General features: G+C 42.8%; 1 protein-coding gene and 1 non-coding gene across 2 annotated transcripts; one reads left to right on the top strand and one right to left on the bottom strand.

Annotated features, from left to right (window-relative positions):
* Positions 1-262: 262 nt before the first annotated feature.
* Positions 263-335, bottom strand: TRNAM-CAU (transfer RNA methionine (anticodon CAU)). Its single transcript has one exon. It is a non-coding gene; the product is annotated as a tRNA-Met (tRNA).
* Positions 336-14,878: 14,543 nt separating this feature from the next.
* LOC105272537 (proline-rich protein HaeIII subfamily 1-like) lies at positions 14,879-16,995 on the top strand. The gene is made up of 2 exons (XM_011314709.1): positions 14,879-14,938; positions 16,528-16,995. Exons 1-2 carry the CDS (start codon positions 14,879-14,881, stop codon positions 16,993-16,995), a joined length of 528 nt encoding a protein of 175 aa, XP_011313011.1.
* The last annotated feature ends 651 nt before the right edge of the window (positions 16,996-17,646 follow it).

Raw genomic sequence — 17,646 nt, 5'->3', positions numbered from 1 at the left:
GCGGTGCTCCATATAAAGGCAAGAAAAGTGAATTGAAGAAATGGCTAGGAGCCGGATAGCTCAGTTGGGAGAGCACCCGATGCATAATCGGAAGGCCCCGGGTTCATAGAACATTACATCATAGAAGGGAAGTTTATATAGCGTTCCACATTCTATTTGTGACGTCATAGGAGTCGTTGGATAGGATTTGGATGAGGTAGGAAGGGGAAACAGGATAATTCTCCATATAATTTTTGCGAGAAAAATTACTGAAAAAATGGATAATCCAGACCGGGACTTGAACCCGGGACCTTCCGATTATGCATCGGGTGCTCTCCCAACTGAGCTATCCGGCTCCTAGCCATTTCTTCAATTCACTTTTCTTGCCTTTATGCTATAGGGACAGTTTATTGCGGCCATTTTCTCAATGAGAATGTCAGAGTTCACATTATCAAATGCCCCTTGGACATCTAGGAACACTGCAATTGTGTTTCTGAGTTGACAGAGCCTGGGACACTGAGAGTGACAGGTTTGCCAGGTTGTTCATACATGACGATCCTTTGCGGAATCCAGTCTGTGTATTGCCCAAGTGATTCTGCTGTTCGACCCACCAGTCAAGTCTGTTCTTGATTATTGTCTCGAATAGTTTGGATATGCATGAGGAGAGGGTGATAGGTCTGACTCCTTTTCCGTTTTCCTTGGGTATGAACAGTACGAATTGATTATTCCATGCTTTTGGATATGCCCCTAAGCTGAACATTTCGTTATATAGATCCAGGAGAATTAATTGCTACTTGATTGGTATTTTTTTCAGTATGACATAGTCTATACCATCAACTCCCGGTGAGCTTTTCGTTTTTCTGGATTTCAACGCGATGTTGAATTCTGTATACCCGATGTGCTCCTCTAGGGACTCATTCTCCTGGCCTGGTGTAGTTATCTCAGGATCTGTAGGTGCGAATGGTGGACTAAGTTTGTCCATGGCAGCATCCGTTTGGCTCATCCATTGCAGATTTTCTGATTTTTGTCCCGAACTTTCACCCACTTGTTGCTTAGAATTCTACATTTATTCCAGACGTATCTAGGATCTGTTCGACTGTCTATAGTTTCGGCAAATTGTTGGAAGTGTACTCTCTTTTTTTTCTTGAAGAGTTTTTTCGCTACTGCACATAGTCTTTTGTACTCTATAAGGTATTTAATTTCATTTCTGTAGTACCACTTTTTGTAGGCAATTCGGCGAAATCGCTCAGTGCGCTCACACTCTTCGTCCCACCAACTGCATGGGTCCTTTTTGTTATTGTTTCTCCGGCTTCCTTTTCCCTTTGGGGTATTTTCATCAATTGCTTCGTGAATTATTTTTGTGAATTTTTCATATTTTTCTTGGAGATCAGAGCTCTCGTATTCGGTTTGTAGAAAAGTTTCATATTTTTCCTCTAGCCGCTTGACCACTTCGTCCCAGTCAGTTTTTAGTGTGTATGGTTTGAACGTCTTCTTCTGACAGTAGTTCCTGGTTACATTAACTTTTATGGAGATTGGGAAATGGTCTGAGCCGTCTAGATCATCAGCCATGCTGTAGTTGATTTTATCGGCTATATCTAATGTGGATAATATTAAATCTAGGTTTGATTTCGTGTGCGTTGTGGGATCTTCGTGGGAGAACGTGTTGGTGTTATGTATATACAGATCATTCTCTTCGATTGCTTTCAGTAATCTTCTACCTTGGGTGTTTGATTGCTGACAGTTCCACACCGTGTGATGCGCGTTGTAGTCCCCTGCTAGCAGTGTGTGCGAGTTGATATTGCGATCACCGATTACCCTCATCCATTCCTTTTCTGAGAGATGGAAGTTTGGCGGCCGGTAAAAGGTGATTAGCGTTAGTTCGGGAGTGACGTTGGTAAATTTAAGGCCATGCATTTCTATGCGTTCGTGTGAAGTAATTATGTTGCTCACTTTGGTAAAGGCTAGATTTTTACGCACAAATATTATTGTTCCTCCTCCACTGGAGTTAATTACATCCCTTCGATAGGTTACGAATCCTGGAAATTGGTATTGCAGGTGTGAGGTATTTTTTGGCTTGAGCCTTGTTTCTAGGCACACGAATATGTCGAGTTCCGTCAGAATGATAGGTATAGGTTCCTTGATTCTACTTAGACTACGCACATTCCAGATTTTTATTCGGAGATCAACGTTACGTTTTAGAGGGTTGCCTAATTTTTGTGTGTCAGCCATTTTACTATTAGTGTTGGAAGCGTTATGACGGGGCTACTGAGGTGAGTGGATGTACTGCAGATGTGGCCTTGCATGATCCAGCTTCTTAGTTCTGTTCCGGGTCGCTGAGACCCTCTGTTTAAGTTTCTGGTTCTTGATTGCCCAGCTTCTTAATTATGCGCTTTATTCTTTTTTTCAGTCTACCCTCCTGAATGTGCTCAGTAACCTTCTCCAGCATTTTAGATAGAGCTGGTATATCCTGGGTGAAGCTTAAAGCTTTTGATATAGCCCTGTCAGAACCATATGCTCTGGTCAGAAATGAGATCAGCTGTTCGGTGTTTATCGGGTATACCTCAGCTGTCTCGGTAGCATGTATTTTGAACGGTTCAAGTTGTTTATCAACATCCTCACTTATATCCTCTATAGTGCCAGGTATCGGGGAATCAGTTCTCGGTTGTGAGTGTTCGTAGTTTGTGTCTGCGTTCTTTTCCCCTATCTCTCCTGCTTTCTTCAATGGTCGGGAAGGCTCTGTGGAAAGGCTGCGATCACGTTTCTTTGGGATTTTGTTTGGTGGTGGGAGCAACTGTGAGTTGTTTTCCATGTTTTCCGTGTTTACTTGTTCTTGAATTTCGGTTGTTGTCATCTCGATTTGATCGTTCAGCTCATCCGTGTGTGTGTTGTTTTCCGGGCAGTCCCTAGCCAAGTGTCCTGCTCTCCTACATAGGAAACAGTTGATGGCACCGTGAGTAGGGAAAATCCAGTAATCTATTCCATCATGCTGCACCTTGAACTTCGATGGCAGGTGTTGCACATCCTCCTTCGTGATGTATACTTGTCTGCGATTACACTTAATGTGTGTATAGCCGACATCATTGACTCCCGCTTTTATGGGTGTTATTGGAGATTGAGGGATTATCTTTAATTCTCGCAACCTTCGATCGATCGCCCCGTTTGGAACCCATGGGAATACATTTGACAGCGTCACTCTTTTGGCCTTGGAGACAAATGGCTGAATTTCGATTTCTTGACCTTTTATAGTAATCTTTGTTTTGGCCTCTATAAGTTGTTCGACGAGCTCTTGCTGGTAAGTTGGAAGAAAATTCTCCGATTCGAAATGGTCGATACAAATGTTATGTTCGTTGGTCCAATTAATGCTCCCATTGCCGATGTATATTCTCTAGAAGAAATTTATTAGGATAGGTTGGCTGGGCTGATAGTCCGATTCCAACGAGAGTGTGGCCAATTGATGAAAGTGTCTAATCGTTTCCGTTTCTCTCGATACTCCATTTTTCTAGGTCTGGAAATTCAATATTTAACGGGCTTAAAACTTTGGCGATTGCGTTGTACGCGCAGGTAGAGGAGGCGTTTTTGGGTAGTCGATGTATAGTGCATTTTTTGTGACTTTCTGGTACCCATTGTAAAGAAGGGATGCCCCCGGACACTTTGCATGGGGCATTATTGAGTAGCCATTTAACTGTTTCCATGTTGATGGCATAGACCAGCTCAGTTCCCTTGACCATTTCCCTTATTGTTTGCACGGTTTCAGCGGGTGTTAAGTCATCTTTTAATTTCTTACTGATTATCTGTGCTCGATGGTACAGCTTTTTTATGTTTAAGCGTGTGCTTTCCAGGAACGGGGATGGTTTCACGAACCAGTGGTATAACCTCTCCTCCTCTTAATCGTAAATGGCCACTTCCTCGACCTTCCCTTTTTTAAGTAGAGATTGGTGGAATTGCAGGCTTATGAGGAGTGTTTTTGTTTCCATCACATGGAAAATTGATAACGGTCTTGTCCACGATTTCTTGGTTTTTTGGTTAATTGTTGCGTTCCGAGCGAATATTTTGCAGTATAGTTAGTGGAGAAAAATTTATTAGTATGGTAGGGGCGCGTAGGTAGCACTCAAGGCAATTTTGGCTCACTTTTCAGGTTGTGTTAATTACGTGTTACGTCAAACAGGGACCACTCCAAGGAAATTTAGGAGTTCAAGAAATTCGAATATCCCCGGAAATAAGCTAAAAACTTAGATTTAATGAAAATAATGAAATTCTGAATGACCTTGGTTGAACTAAAAAGGTAGAGAGAGAGAGAGAAGGTTTTGGGAATTTAAAAGAAAAAAAAATAATTGAAGAAACTCCGAGTTTGTTTAAACTTGACCCTGGGGACTATATTTCACAGAAAAAGGGTTCTAAATTACATATAAAAACTTGCTCGATGTTTGGAGAAATTCGCCACTTAAAGTAAAAAAATAAATCCTCTCCACACCGACGGTAGTGGCCGTGCGGTTAGAGTGCTGGACTAGCATGCCAAGAATCCGGGTTCGATCCCGGGCACCGGCGGTCAAAAATATATAGCGCTCTGATCTCACCGTTTCACTGCCGAGCGGTAGTCCTGTCAAAAGGACGACTGTACCAGGGCAGGTTTATCCCTCAGATGAGGTTTTCCCTCCCTTTCAGCAAATGCGGTACAGGGGGCCGGGGGGTGGGAAGGGAACAAATCGTAAAAACCGGAAAGGGTATACGAGTGAATGAAAATTTTTTTTTTTTAATCTTTTCCACGATGATGAGTTAAAAAGTCTTTGGAAACACACACTTTTAAACTTATTAAAAGAAAAATAAAACTTCTCACAAGAATATAATAAAAAGGAATGGAACCTTTAAATAGAAGAAATCGTTTGAAAACGATTATAACTCTCGTACAAGAGAGAATATAAAAAAAAAATCCAGAATGGATATCTAGGGTTCTGAAAATTTTAAGTCAAAACACTGAACTGAACTGACACTCCGCAGGACAAATGGTTTTGTTATCTGTTCTGAGGGTGTGATCTGAAAACTAATGCAGGAGGGAAAACTTGGGACCAATGGCATACAATTTTGACCCAGAGTTTTCCCACCTTGAGGCTCTCGGTCCCATTGCTTCAGGGTTACTCCATCCCTTCCACTTTGAGTCCGTAGGGCTTATGTTGGGATGTGGGCGGACTTTTCCACTTCCCAACTATCAATGAAAATTGTTTCGGGAGATCCCATTTTTCTCCCTCCACAATGTCCACTAATTATTTTAAATTTAAAATTATAACAATTTTACCTTACATTAATATGTCTACGGAATATTTTAAATCTAAACAATGGTGAATGAATGTCAACTAATCTTCTAAATTAATCAAAAAGAAATTAATTAAATGAACTGAATTAAACTAAATTTGAACTAATTCATTTATTGATGATTAATCTCTTTAAAGTTCCTCATTTTCTCTGTAATTTTTGCTCACACTTTAATGGTCCGATTAGAATGATTTAAAAAGAAAAAACGTTCGAATTTCCGATTCTTGATAGAATAATTTGAAATAAATTTTGAAAATGTTTTTAAGGAAGAGAACCAAAAGAGAAATAAAGGAATGAATCATGGTTTACGACTTTAAAAATAACACTCAGAAAAATAAAATCCAAAATGGCTTTTCACAGACAAGGTTTATGGCTGTCACTTAATCCGAAACAGACCCAAATTTTAAACAGTTAAATGGCCTCAGTCCCGCCCGAAAGGACTGTTTATTGCCCAGAAAAAAAAAGGTAGACTGAAGGGCCATTGAAGTGCACATTGCACAGCAAAAGTCTGAACTATATCAATTTAATTTATGACATTCTTTTAAGAATTCTTTTAAGACTAGCGTATATGGCGCGCTATGCGCGCCAAATCGTCCACGTATGGAGGGTTATCATTGGAATATATATATATATATATATTGTGACGAGGCACTTTTTGTTGGCCCCTCCCCAGCCGCCTAATCAATATACTTTACTGTTCCTTAGGATAAGTTAGTGTAATTAAAAATAATGAACAACACGGGAGCAGGTTAGGAAACCTATCACCGTTGGCTCCCACTCCCATAATATTCCTTCCCTTTGCCCCGCGCTTCCTTCACCGCCATACTCACGGCCAGCAGAGACATCGTTGGCGAAAAGGAGAATCCCCCCGCACCCGCCGTTCCTCTCGTCGCCACACGCGGCACGGTGAACAACAACCGCAACCCACCACCCCTACGTCACGGCCCACGTGACCCGGAAGAAAGAAAGGGACATCCATCAAGAATACATAAATTTATAATTATGACGAGGACACTCAATGACGAGTGTCCCCGATTGACCCCGATTATCGGTGATAATCGGGGAAGAAGGAGAACGAGTGATGAGACGCCATCACTCGTTATACAGCTGCCCCGTGCGTAAGAGATTGTTTTTGGAAAGTTTTGGAGAATATTTTGAGGAGATATTTTGAGGAGATTGTTTGTGGAGATTGAGGTGTTTTGTAGAGAGAGATTTATGGAGAGTTCAGGAGGAGTGTGTTGAGGATAACTTTGTGGAGGAATTGGCGGAAGAATTGCCCGTGGAGGATTGCAGACCCAGGAGTGAAGACGAGGAGGATAAGGAGGGCCATTGCGTGGATTATTTTTTGAGTGCTGAGAATCTCTCAGGACCGATTAGAATAGCCGCAATACCCGTGAGTACCCTGTATTACCTTTCCTGCCCCAACACATGTCAACGAACCCCCTGTAATATCATTCCCCCCAACGGTGAGCCTTCAGTTAAACCTTTCCGCTGTAAATCAAGCCCCCTAATTATCATTATCATTTTAGTCGGACCCCTCACTGCTCCCCCCTTTTTGCTTATTTAACTTCCCCCCTTTTTCTCTTCCTTTTTTCGTGATATCGCATTCTGTTTTTTATTATTATTATTCACCAGTGTGTCGCAAGCGGGCTGGCCTTACCCCCCACCCTTGAGTAATTATAGGAAAAGGCCGGAATCTCGTTGTATGAATTTTGTGTAAAAAGTATTAAAATATAGAGCATTAAATTATCACGACGATCAATCATTCACAAGCTCCCCTCCCCCTTAATATTTCAGCCCCCCCGCCCGTAAATTCATAGATAGTTACTTAATGAAATCATTTATTCTCGTTAATTCCCTAATATTGGGCCTTCGCCAGGAATTAATATATTTTAAATTCCCGGCCAAGGTCACAATTGGCGCCCAACGTGGGGCGTGCCGCTGTATACGGCACACGCGAGTGTTTACGTTTTTTTTTTGGTAGAGGCTCACCGGCGCGAGTAAACCGCCGCATTCCAAAGGGGAAAAGTGTATAGAACTGGGAGTAAAGTTCAAATCAATTAGACCAACATAAATTCCTACGGATTTCCGTGGGAAAAATAAAATCACATGAATTTCCACAATAAATTTACTTCCCGTTATTGACAGGGAATATTTAATTTTATTAATAACTAATAGAATCTTTCAAATTAAATACTCTGGATTCCCTTTAAAATGCCAATAGCGTTTCATCATCATCAATTTCAAACCCATCATTAAATTCAAAATCAAATTTTTCATTTCCCTTGAATTTCTTTTCTTTTTTTTTGTTTTTTTTTTGGCTCTCATTTTTTTCTCTTCATTTTTTTCTTGTTGATGAGATTGAAATTCCCCTCGCCCTTATCATCACCGACCCCTACGGACTGACAGCCAAATCGAATTAATTTTGAGTTGAATTAATTAATTAATTATTTAATTCCCCCGACATTATATTATCTTTATCTTGTGACATACGCCGTTTTTTTTAGAGAGAGAGCCGCGCCCAACCCGCGAATCCCACATCAGGGGAGGAAATGTAATAATTAATTAAACACTAACATAAAATCACGGTTTCGCGATTGTCCCGGACGGACCGGAAGTTACGTTAGGACAATTTAGAATTTCAGGGATTTTTCCCTGCTAATTCCGGAATTAGAGCAGGAGATAAGAGATTTATTAAAGAGAGTTTAGGATCTTGGGATTAGTAATTCGGGTGGGAAATCGTGTCGGTCCTCAATCTCGTTGCGAAGAGGGATAATAGGAAATTATCATCCGACGTAGACTTGGGGGTTTTCCCGTTTGCAAAATCTTCCAGGGATGAACCGTCTGGCTGCGAGTGCCAGCACCCCTGAAAGAGGGATTCGTGAGGAATTTTTGTTACGGGTTAGTGTTAGAAGGTCGGTGGGGTGTTACGACTTACACCTCCCCGAATCGCCATCTTAGGTTAAGTCATTTAGGGTTAGTGCATCCACGAATCCCCGGTTAAAAGAACCGGGAAAGACTAGCCACGATAATTCGGGTTAGTCAGGTTGATAATTAAAAATTCGAGTCCCCCATTCAAATTTGAATGGGGAGGAATTAGCGCGTCTGGACAATTAGCGCCGTCGCGTTCAATCCGCCGGAACTAACGTTCCGACGAGGCACGAGTTCCGCCATATTTTGGCAGTTATCGCCCGGACGTGAGAGAAGAAGAACGTGTTTTCCCCAGAAAGCATAGGGGTGAAAAAGACAATGGGAGGATCCCACGCCACCCGGAAACCGCGTGGGAAGGTGAAAATATTTATGTAAATTTATCCCAGTAACACCGGTTACTGGAGATCGCATAATTATTTCGGCCCGCGAGTGAATATTTATCCTGTTCGATCAACGGATCAAACAGCGTTTCCCTCGGTTGAGGTGTTCGCGAGTGCTTTCTCGGCCATGGTTTATCCGAAAACCATGGCTGATCGCGTGTGGAGGATTATTCATCCCACAGGGCCGTCCCTGTGGAGGTTTTTGGGGCATATCGCGTAAGAAAACGTGCGAAAATCCCGGGGGAAACCGTCGAAAACCCCCGTGGAAACCTGAGGAATTTACTCGGGTACCCTTGAGGGGTGTCCATGCCGTCCAGGCTGCGAGTGTTTCCCCCACTCCGCTCCGCTCAACGTTGAGCGTGAATTCCAGCACAACGGTGCTGAGAAAATCCCGTTTTTCTAAAACGGAGATATCGCGATCCCCTTACGTGGTGGAGTTCCCCAATTTTGGGAGGATGTTCGCGAACATTCCCCCTCGCTGGTGGAGTTTATCCGGTGCCGATCGGTGGAGGCATTGCGGTGAATTTTTAACCGTCGGGAAATTTTTTTTACGCGCGTCGCGAGCGTTGGGAGTAGGGCGATCTCTCTCGCACATCATCGTCCATCTCTCTCTCGCTCTCACATAACGCCTCTTCCAGGCTCGCCGAGAGTTTTCTCGGTGATAGAAAATTCATAAATAATTAATTTCATTCATTTTTTTCTTGGGGATTAATCCCGGACCTCTCCCGAGGGCCCGCGGAATTACGTGGAGTTGAAATTCTATAATTCATCCGTGGGGAGAGTTTATTATTAGCCCTTTTATGGGGCTCTAGCTTTTTTGGGGAAATCCCGAGCCTCTCCTGAGGACTCGTGGAATTATGGGGAGATCTTCTATGGGAAAATTTTGTAATAAATTATATCTACAGGGTCCCGAATTTTCGGAGAAATCCCGAGCACCCCCCGGTGCCTCGCGGACTTAAATGGGGTTACTTTTTTCTTCTTTTTGGAAATTATCACCGCCATGGCGGGTGAATCGAATACCGTTGACCTCGGTCAACTGGGAAATTTCCCACATCAGTGTTCGGGTTTAACTTAATAAAATTTAGCTAATTGTGAGGACGTTAGTGCAGTTTGAGGGATTATTTATTGGAACATTTTCGCCCTTTTTCCCGAATCCACCCCTCTCTCCACAACCTAGCATACTGAGCAGCGCAGGTATCCGTTACCTCTCCCTCAACCCCCTTGCTGAATTAGATATAAGTATGGGTTAGTGATACGTTTTTCGGTTTTAATCTAGATTTAAGTTTTCGAGTTGCTGGTTTCTCGATCCGAAAAATTAGCTGGCGCCCGGCAACCTTTTTTGGTCCCAATTTAGTTAAATTTTTGCATCGGCAGGGCGGCCAGAGGGAGGAAGGGTGAAGGTGATGGGCATTTACGGTCGCTTAGGGAAATGTCACGTTACAATCTTTATTATCTCTTTTTTTTTGGTGATGACTTCAGTAGAGATAATTCTACTATTACCAGTTGCCTTCTCACCGCCGATTCATAGGTTTTAGCGGATTTTTCGCGTGTTTCGCTTTCTTTTCTTTTTTGTTTCTTCTGATCATTCCGACTATCCGTGCTGCCGGAGGCGCACAAAGCGCGTTAAATTTTTTTTTTGTGCTGCCGAGGGCGCACCGCTCGCGTCGTCTTCTTTTTCGCGCGCAGTCTTTCGTGGGTTTTGTCACATTAATTGAAAATGGAGCCCAATTCGGTCATTCTTGACCCTCCCTCATCTGACCCCGGAATATCCACTGCCCAAATCACCACCACCACCACCACCACCGTAACAACCACCACTGCCACTACCCCCTCGGCTTCTGCTTCTGGCCCAATCCACCCCCTTCCCCCTTCCGTTCCTCACGTCCCCTCCCTTCCCAAATCGCCCAATATCACAGGGAATTAGAAATACAGTTTGAGTCCCTCACCCCCCGTAGTCAGCTGATTTTATTAGATACTCTGGGTATTGAAAGTCGCGGTGTTTTTATTAAGTATCGATTTTTACGGTTTGAGGTTCGTAAAAAATTCGGGGAAAACACGGCCCCCTGGGACGACGAGATTGATTCGATCAGGATGCCTATTACCACCGCCGGTTTTCGCGTTATCCCCGAAGCTGACGGATCGTTTACTCTTCGCCCTTCTGGCACTCTCCGGACGGGACAAACTATCGGGACATAACAGGACCTCATTAGTTTCGAGCAGTCGACAGGTGAACCCCTCTTTCACCCAGTCCCTTGACAAACCATCCCCTGCCTATCGAGTCACCTTTCGACAACCCCTCATTCCCACTCCCACACCCCCTCTTGCTGGTATCCCCCTACCATCTGACCGACCCACCCTTATCTACCAGAGACCTGTTGCCCCCCATCCCCATCCCACAATCGACCTCCTTACCCCTGAATCTCTTGTACCCATTACATTTGCACTCCAACAAACCTCTATCCTAGGCGACAACCAATCGTCATCCCCAAACGCCCATTCAACATATCAAGTCGACTACCCTCAATTCCTCCCCACTAGTTCCCGATACTACCCCACACAGACCCTTCCCTCAAGACCCGTACATACCCCCAGAAATTCATACCCGGTAACTCAACCCATATGACCACGGACCCCTCCCCTCCTATTGGGTCCCCCCAAACTCGTCTCCAGGATACGTATAGGGCCCCCTTCTGTGAAGAGACACAATACGACCTGCAAACTCGTGATCTGAGGGTTAATAATATCTTTAAAAGAGACGGAATTAGCTTCTCTGGGACTCGCGAAGAGGAACCGTATAAGTTCCTCGATAGCATTACAATATGTTGCAAATCAAACGGGCTAACTGAGACGGAGACACTGCGGGCTCTCCCCTCAGCTTTCAAAAACAACGCCCACTCCTGGTATTTGACAGAACTGCCAAACATCAGGAGTTATGACGATTTTTTAAGGGCATTTCAATTAATGTCCTACCCTCTCGACCAAGAAGAGAGTATCTGGCAGGATATTCATCAATGGTTTCAGGGCGTGGACGAAGACGTAGGCGATTATATTGCCAGTCTCCGTAGACTGTTCTGGAGTCCCCATCCCCCTCCCCCCTTACAGAGACAATTGGGAATTCTAAAATGGCAACTAAATCCGGTTTACTTTAAAGAGATGGGTGGCGATAGATGCACTACCATGGAACAATTCATTGAGATCGCTAGGCTAATTCAAAGAACCCTGTCAGACACGTCTCGGTATAGACATCCCACAGCAATCCATACCCCTTCACCAGCCCCTCGTCGTGCCAACCCCAGAAATCGTCATTCTTCCGATACTGACACCCCTCAAAATCATGCCCTCGGCGCCCAACCCCTTCGTGCAGATAACGACCCCTTAGAACAATATTCCAGAAATCCCTATCTCCCTCCCCCAGATGACACATATCACCCCCGACGTAATGTATTCCCCAGACAGACGAACAGTAACGCCAGACCAAATTCACCCCCAAGACACCCAACATACGCCGACGTAACCGAACGAACCTCTCCCCGTCCCACTTCACCTTCCCCGCGCCATATCCCACACCTTATGAGTATTCCCACGAACCCATCACCCATAAACTCAAAACCACCCGCATACCCAGAGTACCGCCCCTCTTTCCGTTGCCGCCAACCTGGTCATTTCGCCCGCGAATGCCCCCTCAACCCCTACGCCCAACAAGCCTTGTCTACCCAAGCACCCTCCAATACACCTCAACAGATCCAACCTCCCCGATATTACCCTAACCCTCGCCCTACACAGTCCTACACCCGACCATCGTATGGAACATCTCTAAACCAGGGAAACTAAGGAGCGGGGGTGTTAAACCCACACCACCCCCGCGGGATCATCGCTTAACCATACGCCCGTGTTACCGTACCCGACCTGTCCCCCAGAGAACTCCCATCCGACCCACTCCCAGACCCCTAAAGGCACCCTGTTCTGAACCCATTTCCCGTATAACCCCCCAACCTCCCCAGACCGCCGTATCACCTACACCTGAGCCCACTCCTCCCACGAACTCACGTCCCCCTGTATCACCACCGACCCCTCACCGAAGTCTTCCCCCAGCCGCCACACCCAGTTGCCCCCAGGATATCCCCCGTATTCAAGACACACTCTCAACAGACCCCAGCCCTACCGAACAACCCCCAACTATCCCTGAAACCCCTGTCTCTTCTTCCCCCGGGACCGACCTCGTCCCTGACAACAACCCCAAACTGTTTACTATTACGCTGAATGACCCAACCAACACCGATTACATCGATTATGAAGACTTCCTCACCCTTGCCTTTGATCAACCCCTAGAGAACCGCAGATTCGTAGAAATAAAATTAGGACAACGTTCGCTCCGCACCCTGATCGACGCAGGGGCAAATCGATCATTTATCAGTACTAACGCTGGCGTGGACCTGGACAAATACGCCATCGCTACCGGAGAAGAAGTGGTCATCTGAAACAGCGAAACAGTCCCATTAGCCGGCTGTGCTATTATGAGACTAGCCTATGCTCATCGAGTCCAACTCATCCCCTTCAGATTATCAAGCGCCCTTGCTTTCGATTATATTCCAGGAATGGATGCCCTCAACGCGTTAGCGTTTACCCTTGAATGCTGAGAGACGCAAACCCCCGATATTCACCCCCTCGAGCTCACGGCGCAACCCATTAGTGTATGGTATACCTCCGACGGTGAAGGCCCCCCACGGCAACCCCTTAATTTAGCCAATCCTCCCCCCTGTGATTTAGCACAATTAGCAGTCGTCCCCGAAGATCAATTAAAAACCGTCCGCGAAGAATTCAAGAGTTGGATAAATCCCGCCCCCGAAATTGCCTCCGTTTGCCCCTTACTCACGATGCATATAGACACCCAAGATCACCCTCCTATCCGTGGCGCGATGCGTAGATATGCCCCCCACATTCTGAAAGCCGCCCAATTATCAAAACAAGGAATTATCGAACCCTCCCAGAGCGATTGGTGTAGCTCAGGCATGGGCAAAGTGCGCTCAATCGGCTCACCTAGCGCCCAACCTCAATTAGGCCAATGACTATAAAAGAAGGGGTCCTATTGTACCGTGCAGGTAGTTGGAGGGGCGAGACCACGCTGCTTGGGTCAGAGTGGGGGTATCGTTACGTCAGTCAACGCGCAAAAATTTGAATTTTTGAACGAAAAATATAAATATTTTTCTTGCTGCATTATGCATTGTTAAAAAATATCAATTAATAATTTTTCCCTCTATCAACTTCCGCATAAAATTCCATTGAATAAATTACTCTGAATTGAATATTTCGGCAGCAAATTAATTGAAAAAACTGTTGAAAAGATTTTTTAATTTTTGTTAATACTGTTTGAACATTCCCTCAGCAGTATTTTAGAAATTTAAAAGAGTTTTTACCGGGAAAAAGCACAAGAAAATAAGAAATTGGAATTCCATAATTTCATGACTTTTTGACTTTATTTCATTATATCGATCCCACTGTTAAACATTTGAAAATTCATCCATTTCCAGCTAACCACGAAAATGAATGATTACTGCAGAAAAACATAAAAATTATTAGCTGTAGAGAGTGATCGAGCAAAAATAATTGAAAAATGTTCACAGAATAAAAAATATGTGGTCTGGCTCACAATTGTGGAGTGAGTGTCTGCCAGACAATTATTTGGGATTTGTTCCAATATGAATATTGAAAGAATAAATCGAGATACGCGGTAGCGTATCGGCCAAGTACACGTTTCATACGCGAAAGACCACCGATAGCTACCAAGTATCTATACACCACACAACTTCCCCTTCCACTACCTCCAATCCATTTTTTTTATTTAATAAATTTACGCGATCATTTAGATGAAAACTGGCCTTAGTTACATCATATAAATCGCATATCAGCTTCCCACTGATTTAATTATAGTTTTAATTATTGAATATTAACGGAGATATGTCCATAGCAATGAGCTATCATGCACATTTCTCGATTTTTTATTATTATTACCGACATCAACTAACGGGTTACACTTGAGCCACTAGGTTGGCAGCGGACTCGAATTCTCGTTTATCACGTTCAGCGACTGGAAACAGTGTAGTGTATATAGTGTAAGAAAAATAGTGAGATTGTCATTGGCTACAAGACGGCGGTGATCTAGGGACCCTAGACAACACTATACAGTGCAGTGAAGTGTTGGTGATGAACGCATCCTCTCTCGATCGTTCAATCCATATATTGATTGATGAACGCATCCTCCTTCGTTCTTTCCATCCACCAACATGGCCGACAACGACGCCAACGACCCAACTCCTGCAGTTGCCGAGGATAACGACGATCTGGTAAGCTTTCAAACATTAATCATGATACTTAACGCATTCGCCTTAATATTAGGAGCACATTCAATCATGTGCTTTGTTAATTAAATATGTATTTGGGGGGGAATTCACCTAGCACTCGACCATGATTTTTGCGGTTCTAATGTGAGGGAAAATTGCGTGAATTATTTCCGAAAAATAAAAATGAAATAGATCTTTTCAATTTATAAAATAAAACAAATAATTGTCGGCATTAATTAACGTGTATACTGGGAAGTTCAGTGTTGAATTGTGCATCAGGTCAGTTGATTTGATTGAAAATTAGATTTTGATGAATGTCTGAATTGACACGAGATAGTGTAATTTTCTATTCATACATTTTTTGTAGATCTTATTTCGTTCTACAAAAAATGTTATGTCAAATATTACCCCATCTCGTCCATATTCTGAGATATTCTCAAAAAACTCCTATCCAATCACCACGTCATCCTGATATACAATTTCACACTGAATTTCATTCTTACATTAATCCCCACGATTATTTATTTTATTTTATTAATGGAAGACAGATATTTTATATTTTTTTTTATAAAAGAAATGATTGTGGGGATTAATTTAAGTATGTAGTGTGAAGTTCAGGGTGAAATCGTATATCAGGATGAGTTGACTCGATTGGAAATTAGTTTTTGATGCATCTATGAATCGACATTTTTATAATGACATTTGAAATTCGAGCTTGCCTTGAAATATAAATAATTAATAAACAAGATTATCCAGATCCCCAGGATTGTCAATAATTTTCATTGTTATTACCGTCAGAGGCATCAAAATTCGTGGACCATTCGAGAGTCGAAATTAATTATTAAATAATCGAAATTCCATGTCAATCATCCCTTGTAAACAATTTTGCCAATTTTAATTGAGAATTTTATAAGTAATTTTCGCAATTGGAATTTCTACTTGATTCAGTTTTAATGAAAATGATCACGAGATGAAGAAATGTTTTTCAACATCAGAAAATTTTTCTTGTTGTATCCAATTAACAGATTTTTTCTGCAAGAAATAAAACCATATGGAGTAACTGTTTGTCCGTGTTAATCGAATATAAATGTCGTTTGAGGTTTGCATAAATATTTTACAATTCTTAAAAAATTTTCACAAGCTCATCCAGGTTCCATCCAACATATTCGTCCAACAAAATCATTCATCATAAAAGATCTTTTCATGATAATATTCCAAATTCAAATTTTTTCAATAACGACGTTATGAATGAGCGTAACTTTAATTCCTGGCAGAGTTTCTCATGAATAATTTTCATTAGATTTGGAGATATCCATCAAAAACATAGCCTGGAATTGAACTTATGCTCGTTCATAACGTCGTTATTCAATTTGAATATTGGAATATTGTCATGAAAATATCTTTTATGATGACCGATTTTGCTTGAAGCATATGTTGGAATCTGGATGAGCTTGTGAAAATTTTGTAAGAACCTTTTTTGTAGAACAGAATGAAATCTACAAAAAAGATTCGCTAAGAATTTCGCAATTTTTTTTAGAATCCGAGATGATGTTATGAAACAAAATTTGATTATTTAATTTTTTCTTCTTCAGAGATTCCTGGCTCAGCGTCCACCACCATCTCCACCCCCACTTCCACCTATGTCACCATGTCGCCAGCCTTCGCCAGGACCAGCGCCAAGGGAACAAAATAATCCTGCTCCACATCATCTTCCAGACCCTAATATTCTGCTCCATCACGTGGAGCAACTTGGTCGACAGATTGCTGATCTGCAGAGGCAGATACGTCTCGACCGACGCAATGCTGCTCCACTGGCTCAGGGTCCTCAGGAGCCTGCTCGAAGAGGGAGGGGCAGAGGTGCTGCTCCACTGGCTCAGCATCCTCAGGAGCCTGCTCCAAGAGGGAGAGGCAGAGGTGCTGCTCCATTGGCTCAGGATCCTGAGGATCCGGAGAATCCTGAGGAGGCTGTTCCAAGAGGGAGGGGCAGAGGTGCTGCTAGGGGCAATCGCAGAGCTGGGAGATTCTTGGGGGAGAGAAACGCTCGGTATGGACCCTGTTAGCTAGTAAAAAATGACTGAATCTAAGGGAGGTGGCGGAATTCTTATCGTATTTAATTCTAATCTTCTTCCATCTAGCTACTGGAGGGGACGCTATTATCAAAACAGGTCTCGTGGAGGAGGAGGGGCTTCCTTCAACTTCTTTTATAGAGATTAGGTAATCACCTTTCTCTCCCTTATACGGTCCCTATCTCACTCACTTCTTCAGTTCTCATGGTGAGTTCACGTTAATTTTTTCGAATATCAATGAGTTAGTGCGGTTTATAATTTTTCTTTTTCTGTTACAGATTCCTATCGTTTATATCCTTTAATAGTTTAAATATAAGATAAAAGTACAAATTGAACTTGCTAGTTTAGATGGGCTGTGACTCGTACGTGACTAGTTTTAACTTAGCTTCGAAATACAAATAAAAATGTGATGTAAAATACGAAGTCTGTTGAACATAAAATGTGAAATAGCTTATGTAGCGTATAAACTTTGTTAAAATAATATTTTAAGGAAAACTTCAAAAACTACGAACGTGATTTAAAATCTTAAGTCTGTTAAACATATAATATAATAATTTAATAGTAAGAAAATCTTTAAAAACTATGAACGTGATTTAAAATCTCAAGTCTGTTAAACATATAATAGAAATAATAGAAATGACTTTA

This window comes from Fopius arisanus, unplaced genomic scaffold, assembly GCF_000806365.1.
Source record: "Fopius arisanus strain USDA-PBARC FA_bdor unplaced genomic scaffold, ASM80636v1 scaffold00202, whole genome shotgun sequence".
Classification (NCBI taxonomy): domain Eukaryota; kingdom Metazoa; phylum Arthropoda; class Insecta; order Hymenoptera; family Braconidae; genus Fopius; species Fopius arisanus.
This window is presented reverse-complemented; position numbering and strand designations above follow the sequence as displayed.

Excerpts from the sequence above, each read along its gene's own strand:
- LOC105272537 (XM_011314709.1), top strand. The coding sequence starts at position 14,879 with ATGGCCGACAACGACGCCAACGACCCAACTCCTGCAGTTGCCGAGGAT. Across the intron at positions 14,939-16,527 it reads CCGAGGATAACGACGATCTG|AGATTCCTGGCTCAGCGTCC; the intron begins GTAAGCTTTCAA and ends TTTCTTCTTCAG.